The 19,781-nt window shown below is 49.1% G+C and overlaps 1 protein-coding gene and 1 long non-coding RNA gene across 2 annotated transcripts in view; one reads left to right on the forward strand and one right to left on the reverse strand.

The window, feature by feature from the left end:
- Positions 1–1,387: 1,387 nt before the first annotated feature.
- On the reverse strand, positions 1,388–2,328 carry LOC125356385. Its single transcript, XR_007211883.1, has 2 exons — positions 2,134–2,328; positions 1,388–1,616 (listed from the first exon to the last, which is right to left on the reverse strand). It is a non-coding gene; the product is annotated as an uncharacterized LOC125356385 (long non-coding RNA).
- A 687-nt stretch (positions 2,329–3,015) lies between these two features.
- Positions 3,016–19,781, forward strand: part of Mvb12b (multivesicular body subunit 12B) — a 148,304-nt gene continuing 131,538 nt past the window's right edge. Inside the window, exons 1-2 of the mRNA XM_048343001.1 lie at positions 3,016–3,166; positions 18,000–18,122. Of these exons, the coding sequence (XP_048198958.1) occupies positions 3,107–3,166; positions 18,000–18,122 (183 nt within the window). The 5' untranslated portion in view covers positions 3,016–3,106. The remainder of the gene's footprint in view (positions 3,167–17,999; positions 18,123–19,781) is intronic.

The raw sequence follows: 19,781 nt of genomic DNA on the forward strand, positions 1-19,781 counted from the left end.
TGTTAGAGCAACAGTCACCTCTACCAACCTTCTATTGCAAATATTTCCTGGCTATTTTCCTTGTTTCTGCTTATCAAGATATGCTTTAAAATAATTTTATCTCACTTCATCCTTCAAATCATATTGGTTATTTGATACACATACTAAATTTATACAGTGATTTGGGAAGATATGGTATTTTTTTTTTTTTTTTTGCAAATGTTGAGACTTCCTGTCCAGGTGCTTGTTATGAGCCTCCATTTGGGAAAGTCTTCTTTTAGGGTCTTTAGTAAGGCTTTCTAGTTTCCTTTCTAAAGGAGGGCCTTGCCATTTCTTGTTCAGCTTAGGCATAGTATATACTATAGCTGTTGCTCTTGCTCTGTAGCTAAGTGGGCTTGTTATATTTCCTCTTGAATTAGATAGATCGATTTCCACAATTGTAGGCATTGTGAGATATGAATACATGTGCCCCAGAAACAGGTTCACTTACCAATCAAAGTGCATGAAATTTTTTGCTTTCTGTAATTGATCAGCCAACCCCAAAAGGAGAATCCAGAAGCATTTGTTCTTATCTAATTCCTTTTCCTAAATGGACTAATCATGCCTTCCAAACTCACTTTCTAGTTCCCTAGGGTAGAGAGAGAGGGTCAGAGCCTGACTGTAAGGGAGCTATCTATCTCTCAACAACTTTTCTCCTTGACATTTAGGAAAACCACTGATTTTGATGTTTATCTTATAAGGGGCTACTTTAACAAGTCTGTAGTACTTTTAGTTGATTCTTTTGATTTTTATTCTTAGGGAAATACTAAAATCATGAGCAAATAATGAAAATGCTCTATCCCTTCTTCCCAATATTTGTAGTTGTTTTTCTTATCTTATTGCATTGGCTTTCTCTTGTTTTGTTTCTGACTTAAATGAGAATATCTTTACTGTTTCACCCTTAAATGTATTTGTTGATGGATTCTGTTTAATTTTGTCATGTTAAGAGGCTAACATTTTCTTTTAGTTTCCTAAAGTATTTTCAAATTTATAAATCATGGATGTAGCCAACTATCAGATACTTTAAAAGCGTCTACCCTGTTGATAATAATCTGAGATCTGTTTTCTCTTAACAATGCAATGAATTTTACAGATTCTCTAATTTGAGTTTTCTCTCTGCACTTATGGAATTAATGTAGTTGTTCATAGTGGGCTTTGAAATACTTTGTAGTCAACGGGAATCAAATTATTAGCATACTTTTAGTAGCTTTGCAACTGGTTTATATTTAAGTGCGTTGGTCTGCAGCAGTGATTCACATATGGAAGAGTAATTGAGGAATTCTGAAAAGGTCATCCTGGCCCAGATGAGTTTGGGAAATACCAGATTAAACAAACCAGACAGGTGTTTCCTTTTTTTTGTTTTTTTTTCCAATCCTGGACTTCACAGAGACAGCCACCCCCTCCTCCCATGTATTAACACCTACTGTAATTCTCCAAAATGTAGATATACATGGGTTACATGGATGCAAAACATTCTCACGTTATTAGACTACAGAAGGTTTTCTTCCACAATCACACATTAAATTCTCTGGGGGTAATCTGCAGTTCTCCTTCTTGGTATTATTGCTTGGTGATTGGTATCTGTTGTTATGCTACACCTGGGAAAGAAAAACATTTTTATTTACTTTGCCATGTAACAGCTTAGATAATCCAGAGATTTTCTGTCCCCTGATGGCATAACAGAACTTGCCCTAAAAATGGTCTCTCCTGCTGGAATTTCTAAGTGACACCTATGCCCACACTCAGGTGGCTTCCCCAAGGGGATGTTCTCTTCAATAGACAATTCTGCTTGGCACCTTTTTAGGAAAAGCCTAGAATGTGTAAAAAGGAGACTCGATGTATTAGCGAACTGATGAAGGGAATCACTTGTCCATGGTCCTCTGTCCTAAAGGTGCCAGCTTCCTGGCCAGAGTCCTGACAAACAGCCTACCCTCTGCCTAGGGCTGCAGGCCACGACCAGCTGAGGCCTATCTGGTTATTATTATTGCTGTTGTTCTATTTGTTTACAAAGGAGCTTCCTTCAACTTGTCAATTTATGAATACAATACTTGATCAGGATCACCCCTACCATTGTTCTCCTCTTCTCTCCTAAGGCCACCCAACCCCTCAAGTTACCTGGTTCCATTTTCAGTATGTACATAGAGAATCATGACAGTTTTCGCCCAGTCCGCCTCTCTTCTTGGAGCAGGGATGAAGTCTGCTCCTGCCTTTCCTTCCAGCGGCTCCAGGCTCGCTGCTCTGGGCTTCTCTCTCCTTCCAGCCCCATTTCATCCCCTGGCTGGACCTCCCCACCCCCCACTCGCACCCCGGTACTGCAAGGCTGGGCTCCCCACCGGTTCACCTTCTTGCTCTGGGGGCTTCCTTAGGCAGGCCCCACTCACCTGGCTCCGGGCTTCTGTGGATAAATCATTGGCCCAGCAAAAGGGGGAGGCTGAGCTTTGCTAGCATAGCAGATGGGGTTCAATCGCAGAGGCCCGGCTGCAGGGCGTTAGATTAGCTGGGCAGTGGGAAGCGCCGGAGGGGGGGCGGGGAGCGGAGTGGGGTGTCGCCGAAGCCCGGACCAGGGCTGGGCGGGCGGCCTGGGGCCCTGGACGAGGCCCCTCTCCATGGTGGGGAGGGGGCTGCGAGGACCGCAGTCGGGCTGACACGTCCCGGGTACACGGAGCCGGGCCTAGGGGGGCGCCAGGCGGGCGGGGGGAGGGGGTCCCCGGAAAGGGGGAGGAGGATCCCAGAACCTCACGGCTGCCGGAGGCCGGGGCTCCCACAGGAGGTGGGGGGTGGGGGGGATCGGGGAGGCAGGCGGGGTGCCGGCTCCGGACGGACGCCAAGGCTCCCGCTCCCTCCGCGCCCGCGCCAGTGCGGGGTCCGGACCGGGCCCGCTGCGGCCGCCGCGCTCGTGGTCGCTGCCGCCGCCGCCGCCGCCGCCGCCGCAGCCGCCACCGCCAGGCCGCGCCCCGCCCGCCCCGCCCCGAGCCCCGCGCCGCCCCGCGCCCCGCGCCCGCCCGGGGAGGCTCGGCTGGCGCTCCCGCCGCGGCGCCGGCTCCGCCGCCTGGGCCCCGGGCCCGGCCCCTCCCGCGCCGCCCGGGCGATGAGAAGCTGCTTCTGCGTGAGACGGAGCCGGGACCCGCCGCCGCCCCCGCGGGGAACAGTTAAGTGAGGCCGTGCGTGCGGGCGGGCGCGGGCCGGGGAGGGGAGATGGAGGGGGGGGGGCGCGGGGTGCCCGGCCGCGGGGCGACGCGTGCGCCCCGGGCCCAGGGCCCCGCCGATCGGTCGGAGCGGCCCGGGCTGGCGGCGGCCTGCGGGATCCATGGCGGGGGCCAGGCCGGGCCGGGTGGCCGCGCTCGCCCGGGCTCCCCTCCCCCAGCAGCTAGGCCTGCTGGAAGCGGGGAGTCGGGGGGGGGGGGCTCCCGATCCAACTGCACCCCCTCTCTCCCCGCCCCCACTCCGGGGCTAGGGCCCTGCAAGCCCGTGCGGAGGCGCCGTGGGCCCACCTGGGCTCGGCGCGGACCCGGGCAGCGGCCCCAGCGGCCTGGCACTTGGGGTGCAGCTCTCTGTGGTCACGTGGGTGCAGAGCACAGTGCACCTGACCCCCTCAGGCATCATTTCGGGGGGGGGGTGGCCCGCCGTTTCTGGGGACCTGGACATTCACACTCTAGGGCACCTGCCCTTCAGATGAGAGGGTTGGGCCTAGCCTGGATACTCCAGACCCAAGCTATCCAGCCAGAAGGGCCGGTGGGTGCGCTGGTGAGCGCCTGGTGGTCACTGCTCACTCCTGGGCGCCCAGGGTTGGGTCAGGAGCTGTGGCAGGGCGCCGGGGACAGGCCCAGCGACCAAGGCAGACCAGGAACATCCCTGCCCCCTTTGTTATCAGCACCCAGCACTTCCTAAATAATTAGTCCATCTTTCTCCCCATTCAGAGTGCATCTCCTCTGTCCCCTGGCTCTCCACAACCTGTTCAGCAAGGCACAGGGCAGAACCTCAGGAAGGCACTGGGCAGATGGCTCTTGTCCCCCTTTTTCTACTCCCTGCCCCCATCGGAGTCCCTGGATTTCGGCCACAGAAGCAAGACAAGCAGGCCCCACTTCTCTTTAGGGGCCTTTTGTCTCTGGTGGTTCCTTCTCCACATAATCTCATTGTATATTTCTCCACAGAAATAGACAACAAACATCGTGAATAATCAGTAAGCGTTGTACATTTCTGGTTGCACCTTTCTCACTTGAACACAGTTACCAAGAATTAGCAGCAGCACCAGAAAAGCCTTGGAAAGTTAGAAGATAAGCTCTGTGGTAACCCGGACTAACTGAGCACAAAACAAAACAAAACAAAAAAAAAAACCTCAGGGTACCCGGATGGTTGGTTACAGGCGATGGTGGCATCTTTCTTGCTGGGGTACTAGAAGGAAGTGTGCCATGCCCAGGTATGAGAGCTGGGGGGCCTCTTCAGGGTTCTGGGTACCAACACTACTCATTGCCAGTTTGTTTGAATCTAAAACCATTTTCTCTCATCCACATTTTCATCCCTCCTTTTAGATCCCAGATAAAGGCCAAAAAGGTTTTGCCTTTCCTACCTGTATGTCACCAGTGGGCTCTCTCCACATTTGGAATAATGCACCATGGCTTAGGGCAAGGCCTGCAGCCTAACTGTGGCTTTCCCATTCACTGCGTGTTGTTGGGCCAATCAGTGAACCTTTCCTGTTCTTAGGTGCCTCAGCTGAGGAGTGAACTAAAGACTGTTGCTCCCATAGGGTTATGATGAGATGTAAGTGAAATACTGAAGGAAAAGTTAGCGAGCGTTATTATTATTTTGTTTGCAGCCATGTTAGGTGACTGCTCTACCATTGAGCTACCAGCCCCAATGAGTAGTGATTATTAAGGGTTTGTAAGTTGACTGATCCTAAGAGACACATACTTGCTTATTTATTTACTTTAGAGTGCTTTTTTGTTTGTAGTTTTTTTTTTCGTTCTTATCATGGTAAGTAGGAACTAATGATTGGGTTTGGAGGCTTTATGTGTAACATCACGGTACTTTTTAGATTGCCCCAAGACTCTTATTCTTCCTTCCCTCCTTCCCTCCTATTCTCTCTCCCCTCCCTCCCTTCCTACCCCATAATATATTTTAAATTAATTAATTTTGCCAGCACCAAGGTTTAAACTCAAAGGCTTCAATGCCTGCTTGACTTGCTTGCCCACCTAGCACTCTGCCCTTTGAACCACTCCTCCACGATGCTTTTTTTTGGCCAGTAATAGCGTCGAGTGGAGTTTTCTGTCTGTGCTGATCTTGGACAGCAGTCCTCCAGATCTCAAGCCTCCTGAGTAGCTAAGGTTACAGGCACAAACTACCAGCACCTGACTCCCATTTTCTTCATTGTAAATGAGGCATACGAAGAAAACCTACCCAAGGGTAGTCAGTCATCAAGGCTGAAGGAGCGATGTATGTGACTTTCCTAGACCCTGAGGAAAGATGGAGATGGCTGTGCACTCTAATGAGATTCAGTGTCCAGTGGCAGATTCCAGTTTTGTGGGTACAATACTTACACTATTTGTTGGTGGCAGTGCCAACAGAAAAAAGGAATTCCAGAATATCTTGGTTTTGTTTGTGTTGCAAAACCATACAACCATATGAACACATTGCTAAGGGCTCAGAATCCAAGTAGCCCAGGGCCTTTTGCTGTTGTACACTGCAAAGTAACGGCGGCCTTGGAGTTAGGCATGGGGAATGTCGGAGGTGTTGATGAAGATAGAATGGCTATGTGGCTAATGTGGTTGGGCTGAGAGGAGGTCATTGGTCATGGAATGAGCAGAGCCTCCTTTGTCACTTGGGTCATGAAGGTGAGGCTCAGCTTCCTAGAGTGAGCTGTCCCTCCCCAGGCTGTTTCCTTTCCTGCCTATGTTTCCTTGGCTCCAGGGTTCTGCTTGGCCTTCTGCGAGGGGCTGTCCTCGAGAGTTATGGTTTTCCTGTACTGTCTGTGTTCAGTGTCCTTGCCCGAGTCAGATCTCCTCTCTCCAGCTGCCTGGGAGGAAAGCCACTGAAGGGCGTGTGACATTACCTCCCTTGTTGGGGACATCCTGTGGGTATGTGTTTGGTTTGCCTGACACACTTCTGGCGAGATGCAGAGCTTGTCTAGGCAGAAATGTGAGAGCCCCACGGGCCTGGAGCCCAGGGCCACACACGCGAGCTTTGTAGCCCATGCTTCCCCCAGGACTTCCCTGAGGACCACAGGTCCTCTTATTGGGCTACAATCTGCCCCTGTTTGTTTTAACAAGCACACTTGGGCTGTGCCAATGCTGGCTGAAATTTCAGAAGCACAATTCTAGATCCCTTAAACAAATTGTTAAACACAGACACATAAAATATACCATCTTGACTGTTTTTAAATCAAGAGATCACTGCCATTAAATATGTCTACATTGTTGTGTAACTAACATCCAGAAATCTTTTCATCTTGCAAAACTGAAACTCTGGTACCCATGAAACAAACGGTTTCCTATGTCCTGTTTCACAGCCTCTGGAAGCTACCATTTTACTTCCTGTCTCTGTGAGTTTTATTAGTCTTGGGAACTCATAGAAGTAGAATCATACCACATTGAATATTTTTTTTTTGCATGTATGCCAGTACTGGGGCTTGAACTTCTGGCCTGAGCGCTGCCCCTTAGCTTTTTCTCTCAAGGCTGGTGCTCTACTGCTTGTGACACAGCTCCACTTCCAGCTTCTTAGTGGTTAATTGGAGATAAGAGTCTTACAGACTTTCCTGTCCAGGCTGGCTTTGAACTGTGATCCTCAGATCTCAGCCTCCTGAGTAGCTAGGATTCTAAGTGTGAGCCACTGGCACCTAGCTTGTGTTTAATTTTTTGTGACTGGCTGATTTCACCTCCAAGGTTCAGCATGGGTCAGGTTTATTTTGTCCTTCTGAAGACTGAATACTATTCTATGGGCTGTAGACCCTTGTGGCTGTTGTGAATTATGCTGCCCTGAACACAGGTGAAGAAGTATCTCCTGCGGCCCTACTCTTAATTCTTCTGGATATTTACTGAGAGAGAGTTGCTGGGTCAAATGGAAATTTTATTTTTAGTTTTTTAGGTAACTATCCTAATTCCCACCCACAGTACATCAGAATTTCCCATTTCTCCACGTATTTTCTAGTTATTTTCTGGGTATTGTTTTTGTTGTTGTTTGTTCCGTTTAGTTATTCATTCTAATGGTAACTTGTTGCTAGTGGAGTTGAACATGTTTGTTTGTGGTTTGAATATCATCAATGGGAAATGCTTTCTCAAGTCCTTTGCCTTTTAATTGGGTAGTTTGATTATTTAGTGTTATTTGTGTGTGTGTGTGTGTTTGTGTGTGTGTGTGTGTGTATTGCTATTGGTGCTTGAACTTGGGGCCTTGTGATTACACTTGGTGTTTATTGCTCATGGCTGGTGCTCAACCACTTGAGCCATACCTCCAGTCTGGCCTTTTCTTTTTTTTTTGGCCAGTCCTGGGCCTTGGACTCAGGGCCTGAGCACTGTCCCTGGCTTCTTCCCGCTCAAGGCTAGCACTCCGCCACTTGAGCCACAGCGCCGCTTCTGGCTGTTTTCTGTATATGTGGTGCTGGGGAATCGAACCTAGGGCCTCGTGTATCCGAGGCAGGCACTCTTGCCACTAGGCTATATCCCCAGCCCCCAGTCTGGCCTTTTCATTGGTAAATTGGAGATAGAGTTCTCATGAACTTTCCTGCCTGCACTGGTTTTAAACTTCTGTCTTCAGATTTCAGTCACCTGAGTAGCTAGGATTACAGGTGTGAGCCACCAGCACATGGTTTGATTATTGTTGTTTAGCTGTAGGAGTTCTTTATAGATTGGATAGTAACCCCTCATCAGATATATGAGTTGTACCTATTTTCTCCCATTCTTTAGCTGCCTTTTCACTCTGTTGGTTGTATCCTTTGATGCAAATTCTAGGTGTGTTATGCACATTACCATTCTGTAGGCAGAATACTATGTAGCCTTCCTAGAATTGCAGCCCCAGTATGGTTCACTTGCCTGGGGTCACACACCTGTAAGTGGTGGAGCTGCAGTTCAAGTTCTGGTTCATCTGACTCTGGTGCTTGCAGCCTTTCCATCCTCGGCTCTGCCTGCTACCCCCTCCCTGAGCTACAAGCTTAAAGGCGATTTGGAGGAGCCCGAGAGGCAAGGCCCTGTGCATGAGTCCATGTGAGTCCATGTATGCTAAGACCATATGCATGGGTGGTATCAGCTCCTGAGTGCCAGCACCTGTCCCATTGGGCAGCGGGAGGTTTGGGAGGATGGGTGATGTGGCTCAGGTCCTGAATGGTGGGGTGCATGTCTAGAGGGGAGGAATTGAAATATTCTTGTCTTGACTTGGGGTGGGGAGGAAGAGACTGGGAGACATAGCCCAGAGGTTGTCCTCCTTGAGTGCCACCTTCAGGTTCACTCCATTCACTCATCGAGCACCTAATAAGTACCAAACTGTTACAGTGTCAGCTGCGAGCTTTCTAGAATTACTCCTTCCCCTCATGCCCACTCCCACCTCTAGAGCCAGGGTCTCTGGGGGGTGGTTTCAGGACTGTTTGCTTTGACGGCATCCCCAGGGGACTCTTACATAAACTTGCTACAACTGGATGACTCCTTCTCCCAAATGCGGAATGGTGCATCTTACAGTGGCTCTTTTATGGCTTGAATATGAAATGTCCTTGTATATGCTCATGTTTTGATTGATTGGTTCACAAGACACTTCATGAGGTAGAGCCTAGCTGGAGGAAGAAGGTCAGTTACTATGGGGTGTGCATTTGAAGTTATACCTGGTCCCTAGGTTCTAGGCTCCTTCTTGTTCGTTCTCTCTCTCCTCTCTCTCTCTCTGTCTGTCTCTCTCTCTCTCTTTGCTTCCTGTCTACCGTGAGGTGAGAACCTCCTCTCTCACAAATTCCCACGGCTATAATGTTATGTGGTGATCCCTGGGGCCTAGCAACCATGGAATGACACCTCGGAGGCAAAGTAAACCCTTCCTCCTTTAAGGTGTTTCTGTCAGGTATTTTGTTGTGGTAGTGAGAGAAGTCACCAATTAAAAAACTGGGGCCGGAGAAATGGGGTCATAAGCCTGACTATGTGGTTCTTAAGCTTTTGTAACTGATCTGTAGAAGAGTTCAGAAATACTTAGAGATGTGGCCCTAGAGTCTAAGCAGAGTGGGGGATTCTGGTGGCATCCCGAAGACCAGGTACAGGTAGAAATGTCGACAGTAAAGATTGCTCACGAAGCTTCAGATGGGAAAAAGGACTCTCCTGGGAACTGGACTGAAGGCCAATTTGTGTTACAGTGTGGCAACGAATTTGTCTACATTTTGTCCATGTCCTAGGACTTTAAGTGATGCCAAGTTTAAGTGTAATTGGCTAATTGATTTGGCAGGTGAAGGTTCAAGATGGCACAGCATTTAGGCTGTGGCGTGGTCCTGACAACTACATTTAGCTAGGTTACCATGAGGGGCTGGAGCAGAATATCCAGAAGAAAGATGTGAGAAATGAGAAGTTTGACTTGGCTTCGAACAATGAGAATGTGGTTGTTAAACAACAACAACAAAAGATTAGTGCCATTAAAAACCACTTTGTGGGGTTGGCGGTATGGCTTCTGCCACAGGATGTCAGCCCATTTGAGAAAGCACGCATCAGACACTGAGTTCCAGTCTACCCATCACAAGCTCCAGGATATAAAATGGTAAACTCAATTCAAGGATTTTTTTTTTCCCCTTGAGAAAAGCAGGGCTTCTCAAGAAAATGTTTTCCAGGATTCCACTGCCCAGGCAGGTAGAGCTTGCAGTGGCTTTGGTCCAAGGGAATCCAGATACAGTTTGAGCTTGTAGCAGACTTTGCTTGGCATAGCATTCGTGATGCAGGCTCTCCAGGCTGGTGGTAGATTGCAAGAGCTGCAGAGCCAGGATCCCTGTAGGCAGCTTCTGAGAGGGAGATGCATGAAACCAAGAGGGTAAATCCTAAGCTGTTGTGGGGTCTCAGGATGCTGGAGAAATCAGGAAAGCAGAACCCCTGCTGAGAAAAGCCACAAGCAACAAGTGGAGCCAGCCCAAGAGGGCAGCTCTGTGGGTTGCAAACAGCAAGGCCTTAAGGATAGGACTGTCCTGGGTGCTCACAGCACAACAACACGGTGTTTGAATGCTGGGCATAGAATGGGATATAATGCTTGCTTTGCTTGAGTTTGGTCTTGCTTTGATCTGAACCTTTACTGTTTTCAAATTCCTTCCTGGGAATAAGAATGTTTATTCTGTGCCATCGTATTTGGAACTATGTCACTTGGTTTTGACTTTGCAGAGACTCTCATAGCTGAAAGACTTTTCCTTGAGTCTCAGAGGAGACTTTGCACTTTGCTTTGGAACAACAGTGTTGGAACTGTTAAGACGTTGGGAACTCTTTCTTGCTCTCTATTTCCTGCCTACCATGAGAACCTCCTCTGCCACATGATGTTACATCTGTGCACCTGGGGCCAAAGCAATTACAGAGTGAACCCTCTGATAGCTTTAGGCAAAATAAATCCTTCCTCCTTAAGTTGTTTCTGTCAGGTTTGGGTTTTTTTTTTTTTTTTGTCACAGCTACTAGACAAGTAACTAATACCATCTATGGGCAGTGGTGCTCCAAGCCCCGTTACGGATGTTCTATGATGGGAATGTGTCAAAGTCAGCTGAGTTGGAGATGTCAGTGGGATGTGCAGGTAGCCCACAGGATGCTAGGTAAACACAGGAGTACTCGGGAGAAAAACTGTCCTTTGAAGGTCATTTGGGAAATCAAGAACAAAAACGATTAGACTTCCAAATTCACAAGAAGAACCCCACACCATGCCCATGCAATGAGAGCCAGGTGTGCTGATGATTCTGTCCTGGGAGCCCCTCTGCTTGGCAGTGAGGTGGCGTATTGGCACTTTGCACACCCCAGCCATCTGGACAAGTGACCCCTGCCCTTGGGGCCTCCTGGGATGGTTTCATTTGGAAGGCAATGGTGGGGTCCTCCTTTTTCCTGTCCACCAGGGATGATAGGGCACCACCAGACCAGACCTGATAGGAGTGGGCAGGGATGAGCCTGCTCTGCGGTGCTGGTGAGCAGTCAGGGTGGGGCTCTGCCCTCACACTACCTTCTCTAGCTGGCAGGACCGTGACCAGGGCAGAGCTGTGGAACTCGATCTGGGTTTATTTTTAGAGGGAGAAGTTAAGAGCGGGCCTGCCTTATGTAGTTTGTGGAAATGTATGTTTGGTCCTCCAATGGTTAATATAAATCCAAGCAAAGGTTGAACTGACTCATTTCTGTACCCAGATTCTTCTTTTAGAGAAAAAGGAAAAAAAAAAACCCCACCGCAGAACTGGTGGGGACCGGGGCGGGGGGGGGGGGGGAGGAATGGGGAGGAAGTGTTCACCATTGTTAGTTTCCTAGCTGGAAAATTCTTTGTGATGTAGGATTGCTTAGAAACAAACAAACAAAAAAACCCCAACCAACTTGCTATAGTTTCCAAATACCGGCCCAGCAGTGGCCATGCCTGCTGCCACCCACCCACCCTTGACATCAGTATCTACCCAGCCTAGCGTGCAGGTGGCACCAGTGCCCTGCGGAGCTGCCCCAACAGATGCCTCAGCCTGTGCCCCGTGCCCTTGGGTGACCTGGGAGCCGGCTGACCACAGGCTTCCAGCCTCCCCAGGAAGTCAGTCCTTGGAATGTTGTAGTGTGTGTTGGTGAAACCTGGCCTCAGGCTACCTTCTTTATTTGTTTGTCCTAATACTGGGGCTTGGATTAAGGGCCTCGCGTGCTTGCTTGGCATTCTCACTCAAGGCTGGCACTCTACCGTTTGAGCTGTACCACTCCCCTGGACTACCTTTCTTGTGGATGGCGCTGTGGGATTTCCGTCTCTTGCTTGTCAGTCATAAGGTGTCAGTATTTGTGAAGGACCAGAAGACGCATGGGCCTGCAGACCAGTGCCTCTGGGGAAACAGGTGAAGAGCCTTCCCCCAATCACCCGGCTCTAGCTCAGCTTTTACTGGGGACAACCAGGTCTGGTGGCAGCCCTGTGCTTTTGTGCCTTTTCCTTGGCCCTATGGGCCAGTAACACGTAGACAGACAGTTTTTGTCTTTGGTACCCTTGAACTTGGATTTCAAGCAAGCTGATCACAAGTTCATTATTCTGTTGGGACTTAATTAACCCACTAATTTTTGTCCTTTCAAATACAGCATCCTGATTGAACACCCCCGCTACCCCTCCCCCCTTTAATACTTTGAAATTACTCTCCTCAAAAGTTATGCAGTCATGGCTCTGGCCCTAGCGGGCAGTGCTGGCACAGCTTCTAAGCCTTCCCTGTGCACGGCAGGGAGGCCCCTCCTTTGAAGGCAGCACCCCCTGCCCCCTGCAGTCCTTGCCCAGAAAGCACTTTAAACGCAGCCCACTCCCTGCCGCTAGAAGGGCCTCAGTAGAGAGAGGGGCTGAGCGTGGGGTTAGCTGGGTTTTGATTGCAGAACTGGAGTTGATAAAAATGTGATAAACCCCAGGCTCACTAGGGCCATGGAAATTAAACAGAGATGATATCAAAGTCCCCCTGAGTATTCAGCAGTGATACAGTAACTTAGCTCTCTCTCCCAGGCCTGGGTGGGAGGCGGGCTTTGATTCTGAAACAATGCTACTTGCACGGGTTAAGCCAGTGCGGCTGACTCTTCGATTAATCACACGGTTGTGGTGATTCTTTGATCAGCTACAAGGTAGCCGCGGGCCTGCAGTCTATGTGCGGGGGCCTTGTAGTTAAAGTCTTCTCCTGTGTGATCCTGGCTGACACCATTGGCATGGTGCTGTGGGTCAGAGTCTGTGCCCCAAATGCCGCTGGCCACACGCCCCTGGGCATTGAGCAGAGTGTGATAGATTACATCCTCCTCCCTGCCAATCTACACACACACACACACACACACACACACACACACGCACGGACATACGAGCACCACCAATCTACACACACACACACACACACACACGGACATACAAGCACCACATATACTCACTCTTCCCCATTGGGGGAAGAACTCTCAGGGACCAACACAGGACCACCTGCCAGCAGCCCCCAGCCTCAGGATGAGACAGTACATCAGTCTATATACTCTGTATACTCTGTATGTATGGAGTCAATCCTCTATACTATATGTCACATATGTAGCAGAGTCAGTATGCTCATCCTAGGGAGGTCAGATGAGAATTGAGACCAGATGACCTGAGAGACAAAACTAGATGAAACCTCTGTGTCGCTGTCACTAATACCCAAGAGCAGATGTGACTTCCCAGGGACTCAGCTTTCCCTTCTTTCTCTGGCCTGTGTTCAAAACCAACTTGGGCTGCACACTGGTAGCTCACGCCTGTAATCCTAGCTACTCAAGAGGAGGCTGAGATTGTGGTTCAAAGCCAGCCCAGGCAAGAAAATCCATGAGACTCTTACCTCTAATTAGCCACCAGAAAACCGGAAGTAGAGCTATGGCCCCAAGAGGTTGAACTCTTGCCATGAGCACAGACGCTCAGAGACAGACAGTCCCAGGTCCTAAATGCAAGCCCCAAGACCAGGGGGAGGAAAAAAATGATTTGGCTGCAGATAGGCTAGACGCTGAAGTTTGGGGAAATCTTAGCTTGTGTTTGCCATTCAAAGCACCAGGTCTGCTTTTGGTTTTCCCGGTAGCCACCGAAGGACGGCATGGGTTTCCATATCCAGCTCTCCTTGTCCGCATTGGCCCGCAGCTTGTGCTGGGTAATAGAGCCCCTGTGTGCCGTGGATCCCGCACACCCCGGGCCGTAGATCAACCTGTTCCCTCCTGAGCCTGGATCTCCCTCATTAGGCCTGAATTTACCTCCATCCTACACAAACACGGCCTTAGCTCATTTTTATTGTTGTAAATTATTTATAAGGGGAATGTTGAATCTTGAAACTGAGGTGCACGGAAAATTAATCCCAGGCTACTTTTATCTTTCTGTACTTTTCTCCCCCTTGTTTGACTTATTGAGCTATGACCAGAGAAAGAAAGAGCTTTGGCATTTTAAAATATAATTAGTGTAGAAACTGCTTTCTTGATTAGGCTGGATGTTGGTCTCTGTATGCAGTACAAGGGAAAGCAGCCTGACTAGGGAGGTGGATGCCGCTCTTGGGGGGCTCTGAGAACTTCCTCCCCCGTAAAGCTTGGCTAACAAGGCCAGGCCACCTCCTGGATGACAAGGAATCTGGGGAAAATTTACTTACTTATTTAATTTTGTGCTGGTCATGGGGCTTGAACTCAGGGTCTGGGCACTATCCTTTAGCTTTTTTTTTTTTTTGCTTAAGGTTAGCACTCTATTACTTGAGTCACAGCTCCACTTCTGGCTTTTGGGTGGTTAATTTGGAGATAAGAGTGTCAAGAACTTTCTTTCCCCAGGCTGGCTTTGAACCCTGATCCTCAGATCTTAGCCTGCTGAGTAGCTAGGTTTACTGGCATGAACCATGGGCACCCAACTTATGAGAAACCTTTTGCGATTTGCATACACTCAACAGAAGTATTGTCATGTTTTGTGTAGTTAGGACTCAGAGATTCGGGGTGGAGCCCAGAAAAGGAGCTGCTGAGGTGAAGTCAGAGTTACTGCAAGTGGGTTTCCAAATTTGTGCTTTATCCAGTGTTGCCTCTTGTCAGACAGGTTAACGTCCTTTCTCCCTCCCTGCTTAGATCTGCCCCACAGGCTCTGGTTCATGGTCTCTTCTTCCCCACGGCAGAGGCCTGGCCTGCAGCCCTGGGCTCTGCAGTGCCTTCCCCCTAGCTCGAGGCTCCAGGCAGCCTGGGAAACGTGGAGTGCCAGTTAATAAATGGCCTTTTGTTAGGAAGGTCAATTGAAGTGACGGTAGAGACGCTGTTAAAAGTAATTTGCAGTCAGAAAATATGTAATTCAGGGCAAGCCGCTTTGAGCGATGGCCTCTGCCATGGATATCTTGGGTGTTTCTCATTAAAAGCCTCCTTGGCTGGTGGCGGGGGCTTCCCCCACTGCCGAGTGGGCTGCAGCCATTTGTCTCTTTTTCACAAAGGCTGCCTTGATCCCCAGGGCACAGCAGGCAGGGAAGGAGAGGGGCGGGGGTGGGGTGGGGGGGAGATGCGCTGGGCTGCGCTGCTGTGCCCGGCTCTGGCTCCCCAGCACCAACAGCCTGGGCTCTTTGTCTGCCTCAGCCTGCAGCCATCTTGGGAGCTGCTGCCTGGCGCCTCCCCAGGTGCATTCTGGGAGCCGCATCCTTGCCTTGATAGTGTGTTTTCCCTCCTGCAATTGGTAGTGCCTGGTGGAGCAGGAGAGCCCTGTCATCGCATCACTGCAACCCGAGGACACAGAGCTGTCGGCAAATAAGATATTTCTTATGTATACTTACCTTTCCATCCTCCTCGTGTTCTTTTTCATTTTCTTTTTCTTAATCTTCCCTCCCTGATTCTTTCACACACACACACACGCTCTCTCTCTCTCACTCTCTCTCTCTCTCTCTCTCTCTCTGTAGTAAAGGCAGTAGTATCTAAAAAAAAAACCCCAACTTATCTCACATGTTCTTTATTAAATTCACAGCGTGATATTTCACACTGGCAGGATTTGCACATTTGTTAATGAGTTGTTCATTGCAAAGCATTTTTGGTAGCCAACAGCAGCAAGTACCCATATTTTGCAAACCACAGCAATGTTATTTTCACCGTTACCCCTAATAATCTGGGATATTTCAGGCGCAGAGACGTTTTGTTTAGAGCTTGCTCTGGATCAGACAGGTGCAGATATATAACTCTAAGTATATATTGGGGCCATGTATGCATTGCCACTCAGTAAATACCTCTTTAATGCCTACTGGGGGTGGGCAGCACGGAGCCCTGTGCTTTGCTTTATACAGATAAACCTGGCTGCAAGATGAGATTTGAAAACAGCAAATTTCTGCAGCCATGCCGCGCGCTTCCTACCCCCTGCCCTGGCCCTTCTGTAAGCTTATTTTTGGTAGAAGTAAATAAAGCATAACTTACACTTGCTTTTATCATACACAGAAGCTGAGAGGGCAGCTGCACCAGGCGCTTCCTAGCCTTGATCAGGGACTTGGCTCCGTCTCCACTGCAGTGACAAGTCTGTTTCCGGAGCCCGTGTGGGTTCCGCTGGCTACACAGACCACTTGCATGCAGCTTTTTGATGGCTTCTCTTTAGGAGACTGTACTCATTGTCGGTGGCCTCTCCTTGTTCTGATTCCAGGCTTAGGAGTAGCCATGTTTCTACTGCCTGCCTAGGGAGGCAGAATGTTTGCTTTGTGTGGAAGCAGGGGCCTTCCTGGAGAGGTCTGGCGGGCCTACAGATGGTGGAGTGTCATTACTTGTTCTTTCCCATGGCTGGACCTGTTAAAAGCACTCAACTTCATTTATATAAGGTGCTCTTTCCTCTTTCATTTGTTTTCTGTTCTCAGCCACTTGGGCTGGGCAGGCTTAGAGCTCTCCACAATGTACCCATTTTCTCTGGTCCCATCCAGAGCCAGCTAGCAGCAGCAGAGTAGCAGTTTCCTTTCACCTCCCATTCACCCAACATGCCCAGCAAGAATTAATGTCTAGCTTTGAGTAAATGCCCACATGATCTGATAGAGAAACTTGTCGTAAGGATCTGCTGGTGCTCTAGAGATGGCGCCTTCCTATTTCTTGCCAGTTACTTTGGGGCTGTGTGCCACACACCTGCCAGTCCCACCTGCTTTTTGTTGAGGATCACTGGGTGCCCCTCATTAATGTCGTGTATTAGCTTTTGTACTTGCTCTGAGAGTGTATGGTGGCCCTGTGTTTATAGTTGAGAAAATTGAGGCCCCAAGAGACTAAATCTTTTGGTCAAAGTCATACTTGGTAGGTCATAGAGCCTGGACTCAAAACATCATTCCTTTTGCTTGGGGCCCAGAATATTCTCTCAAGCAAAGCTCCTTGCCTGTTTGCACAGTGTTGCCTGCTGAGAGTCTACTTTTGTGGTGGTAGAGGCTGTGGATTTGGAAGCCTTTGCCCCCATTAAGGGAGGGAGGGAAGGGAGAAGAGGGGGAGTGAGAGGGATGGGAAGAGGGGGGGAGAGGGAGAGAGAGAGAGAGAGAGGGAGAGAGAGAGAGAGAGCATGAGAACACAACAAAAACTGCTGTTAGCTGAAAGGAAACTATCCCAGAAGACCATGTGGACAAAGTCAGTAGAGCAAAAGAGTTTTGTTTTTTTTTTTGCCAGCAGAGCTGACAAGGCCAAGTTCCCATAAAGGAGTAAGAAAAATGGTGCCAGACTGTCTCCCAGGGGGACCTTTATACCCTCATGGGGCTAGGGTGTGCCCCTCAGGTACCATCAACAAGGGCAGAGTCACATTGCCAAGGGCAGATCTTATGTCTGGGCTGGGGGGGGGGCATTCTACAAACTTACATTCGCCATGTTCAGGTTAGCCTCAATGGAGTTATGGGTTTCTGTTCAGCAATGAGGCAGGCTGGTGCCAGTGGCTCTTACCTGTAATCCTATTGACTGAGGAGGTTGAGATCTGAAGAATGTGGCTGGAAGTCAGACCAGGCAGGAAAGTCCATGAGACTTTTATCTCCAATTAACCACCCAAAGCCAGAAAGTGGGAGCTGTGGCTCAAGAAATAGCACATTAACCTTGAGCAGAAAAGCTAAGGAACAGCACCCAGACTCTGTGTTCAAACCCCAATGCCAGCACAAAAAGAAAAAAAGAAATCAGAGCGCCTGCAGGAAGAGTTAAGAATGATGTGATTTGAGGTTGGAGTCAATGACATTCTGAGCAGGCACATGGAATGTGGATTCTTGATCTGGGGAAAGGGTCAAGGGAGGCTAGCACCCTTCGGCTCACTCAGGCATGTGTTGGCTTAGCTCTGGATGGTTGGCCAAGATTCTTGCTCTCTCCATTGGAGACTTTGTATTATTCCCATTAGACATTAAGTTTGAATTGTGTGCTTTCTTTCTTTCTCTTTTGCCGAACCAGAACCAGTCCACCATGCCTGAAGTGAAGGACCTTTCGGAAGCCTTGCCGGAGACCTCAATGGACCCCATCACGGGAGTCGGGGTGGTGGCATCTCGGAACCGAGCCCCGACAGGCTATGATGTAGTAAGTCCAGATACTAGTTGTGCATTTTGTTCCATGTCCAGGAACCTCTGACTGTCAAATGTGTTCTTTCCTTCTCCAAGCTGAAAGTAGGCAGAGCAGGGCATTGGGCGTGGGGAGGCGGGGCCCAGTTTGGGTCAGAGGATGTGAGGCCAGAGGGAGCTGTTTCCTGTCTTTGCCAGTGGCTGTCATTTGACCTCTACGATGGTTGTTTTTCACCTTCTGTAAAGTCAAAGTGACAGCTTTGTGGATTTCCCAAATAACTTGTGATGTCATGAACGGGATCATTGGTCATCATGTAGGGTGGTGTATGTGAAATGCAATTGTTCACCGGGTTTCCTATCCAGGAACTCATTTAGCTCTCACCTGGGAAGACTGGGAGGGCAATGCTTTGTTGCTACTCTGAAGATTAGGAATCCTCAAGTTCTGAGAAGTGAGGTGACAGGGTCCCGGTCCTCAGTGACCATTTGGAAGCAGATGTCACAGCACCTCCCTTAGTGGAGATCTTCCCTTGTGGTAGACTTCCATGCTGCGTCCATAGTCCCAAGAGCCAGCATTGGTTTTTCTGTTGTTTCAGTAGATAATTTACAATTTGGGCGGAGCTAAATACTTGCAGTGTGACGTGAGAAAAAGCTTCAGATTCTAATGTGATCTTACACATACTTTCTCATTTTGTTTATGATCATGTTTTATTGTAGTTCATTGAAAATGTTCACCAAGAATACATAAGAACGGAAGAATACAGGTCTCATTAGCCAGCAGTGGAGGCTGTACCACTTCCCTGGGGTACATAGAGGGGCTGAATGCCTGGGCCCAGGCAGAAATTCCCCTTCTCTACACCACTGATATTTGGGACCAGATAATCAGATGATTCTTTGTCATTGACCTTACCTGCACATCATGAGATATTTAGCATCATTGTGTGTGTGTGTGTGTGTGTGTGTGTGTGTGTGTGTGTGTGTGTGATTACTGGGGCTTGAATTCAGGGCCTGGATGCTGTTAGCTTTTCTTCTCAAGGCTGACACTCTACCTCTTGAACCATACTTCCATTTCCAGCTTTTTGTGGTTAACTGGAGGTAAGAGTCCCATGGACTTTCTTGCCTGGGCTGGCTTTGAACCACAATCCTCAGATCTCAGCCTCCTTTGTAGCTAGGGTTATAGGCGTGAGCCACCAGCGCCTGGCTTAGTATCATTCTTCACCTTTACTCAGTGGATGCCAATGGAAGCTGTCCTGTCCCCTAGAGGTGACAGTCAACAGTGTTGCCAGATGTCCCCAGGAGGAGGGGTGGGTGGGCAAAATCAGGCCCCGTTGAGCAGCACAGTGGCTAAGGCAGGTCTCTCCTGGGTCTGTCTCATGCTGGGTCCTGGCTGTGGGAAGTGTTCCATGTCACTTTCCAAAATGTTTAAAAGCTGAAGACATTTGGAAACTGCAAGAACAAGGGAATCTTTTTTTATTTTTATTTTTAACAAAGAGTTGGATCTTACCTGCTGCCTGTCTTCAAAGCCCCATTGGAATGTATAACTTTCCATAAAACAGAATCATTAGTTATGGCTTTGTGCCATAAAACTCTTGGGGAAGCTAATAAAAACGTTCCTGACTTGAGAAGCCAAAGTGTCTTTTGATGAATTAGGTCTGAGGCGGCACATCGTCGTGAATCAAGG

This window comes from Perognathus longimembris, chromosome 1 (genome assembly GCF_023159225.1).
Source record: "Perognathus longimembris pacificus isolate PPM17 chromosome 1, ASM2315922v1, whole genome shotgun sequence".
Classification (NCBI taxonomy): Eukaryota; Metazoa; Chordata; class Mammalia; order Rodentia; family Heteromyidae; genus Perognathus; species Perognathus longimembris.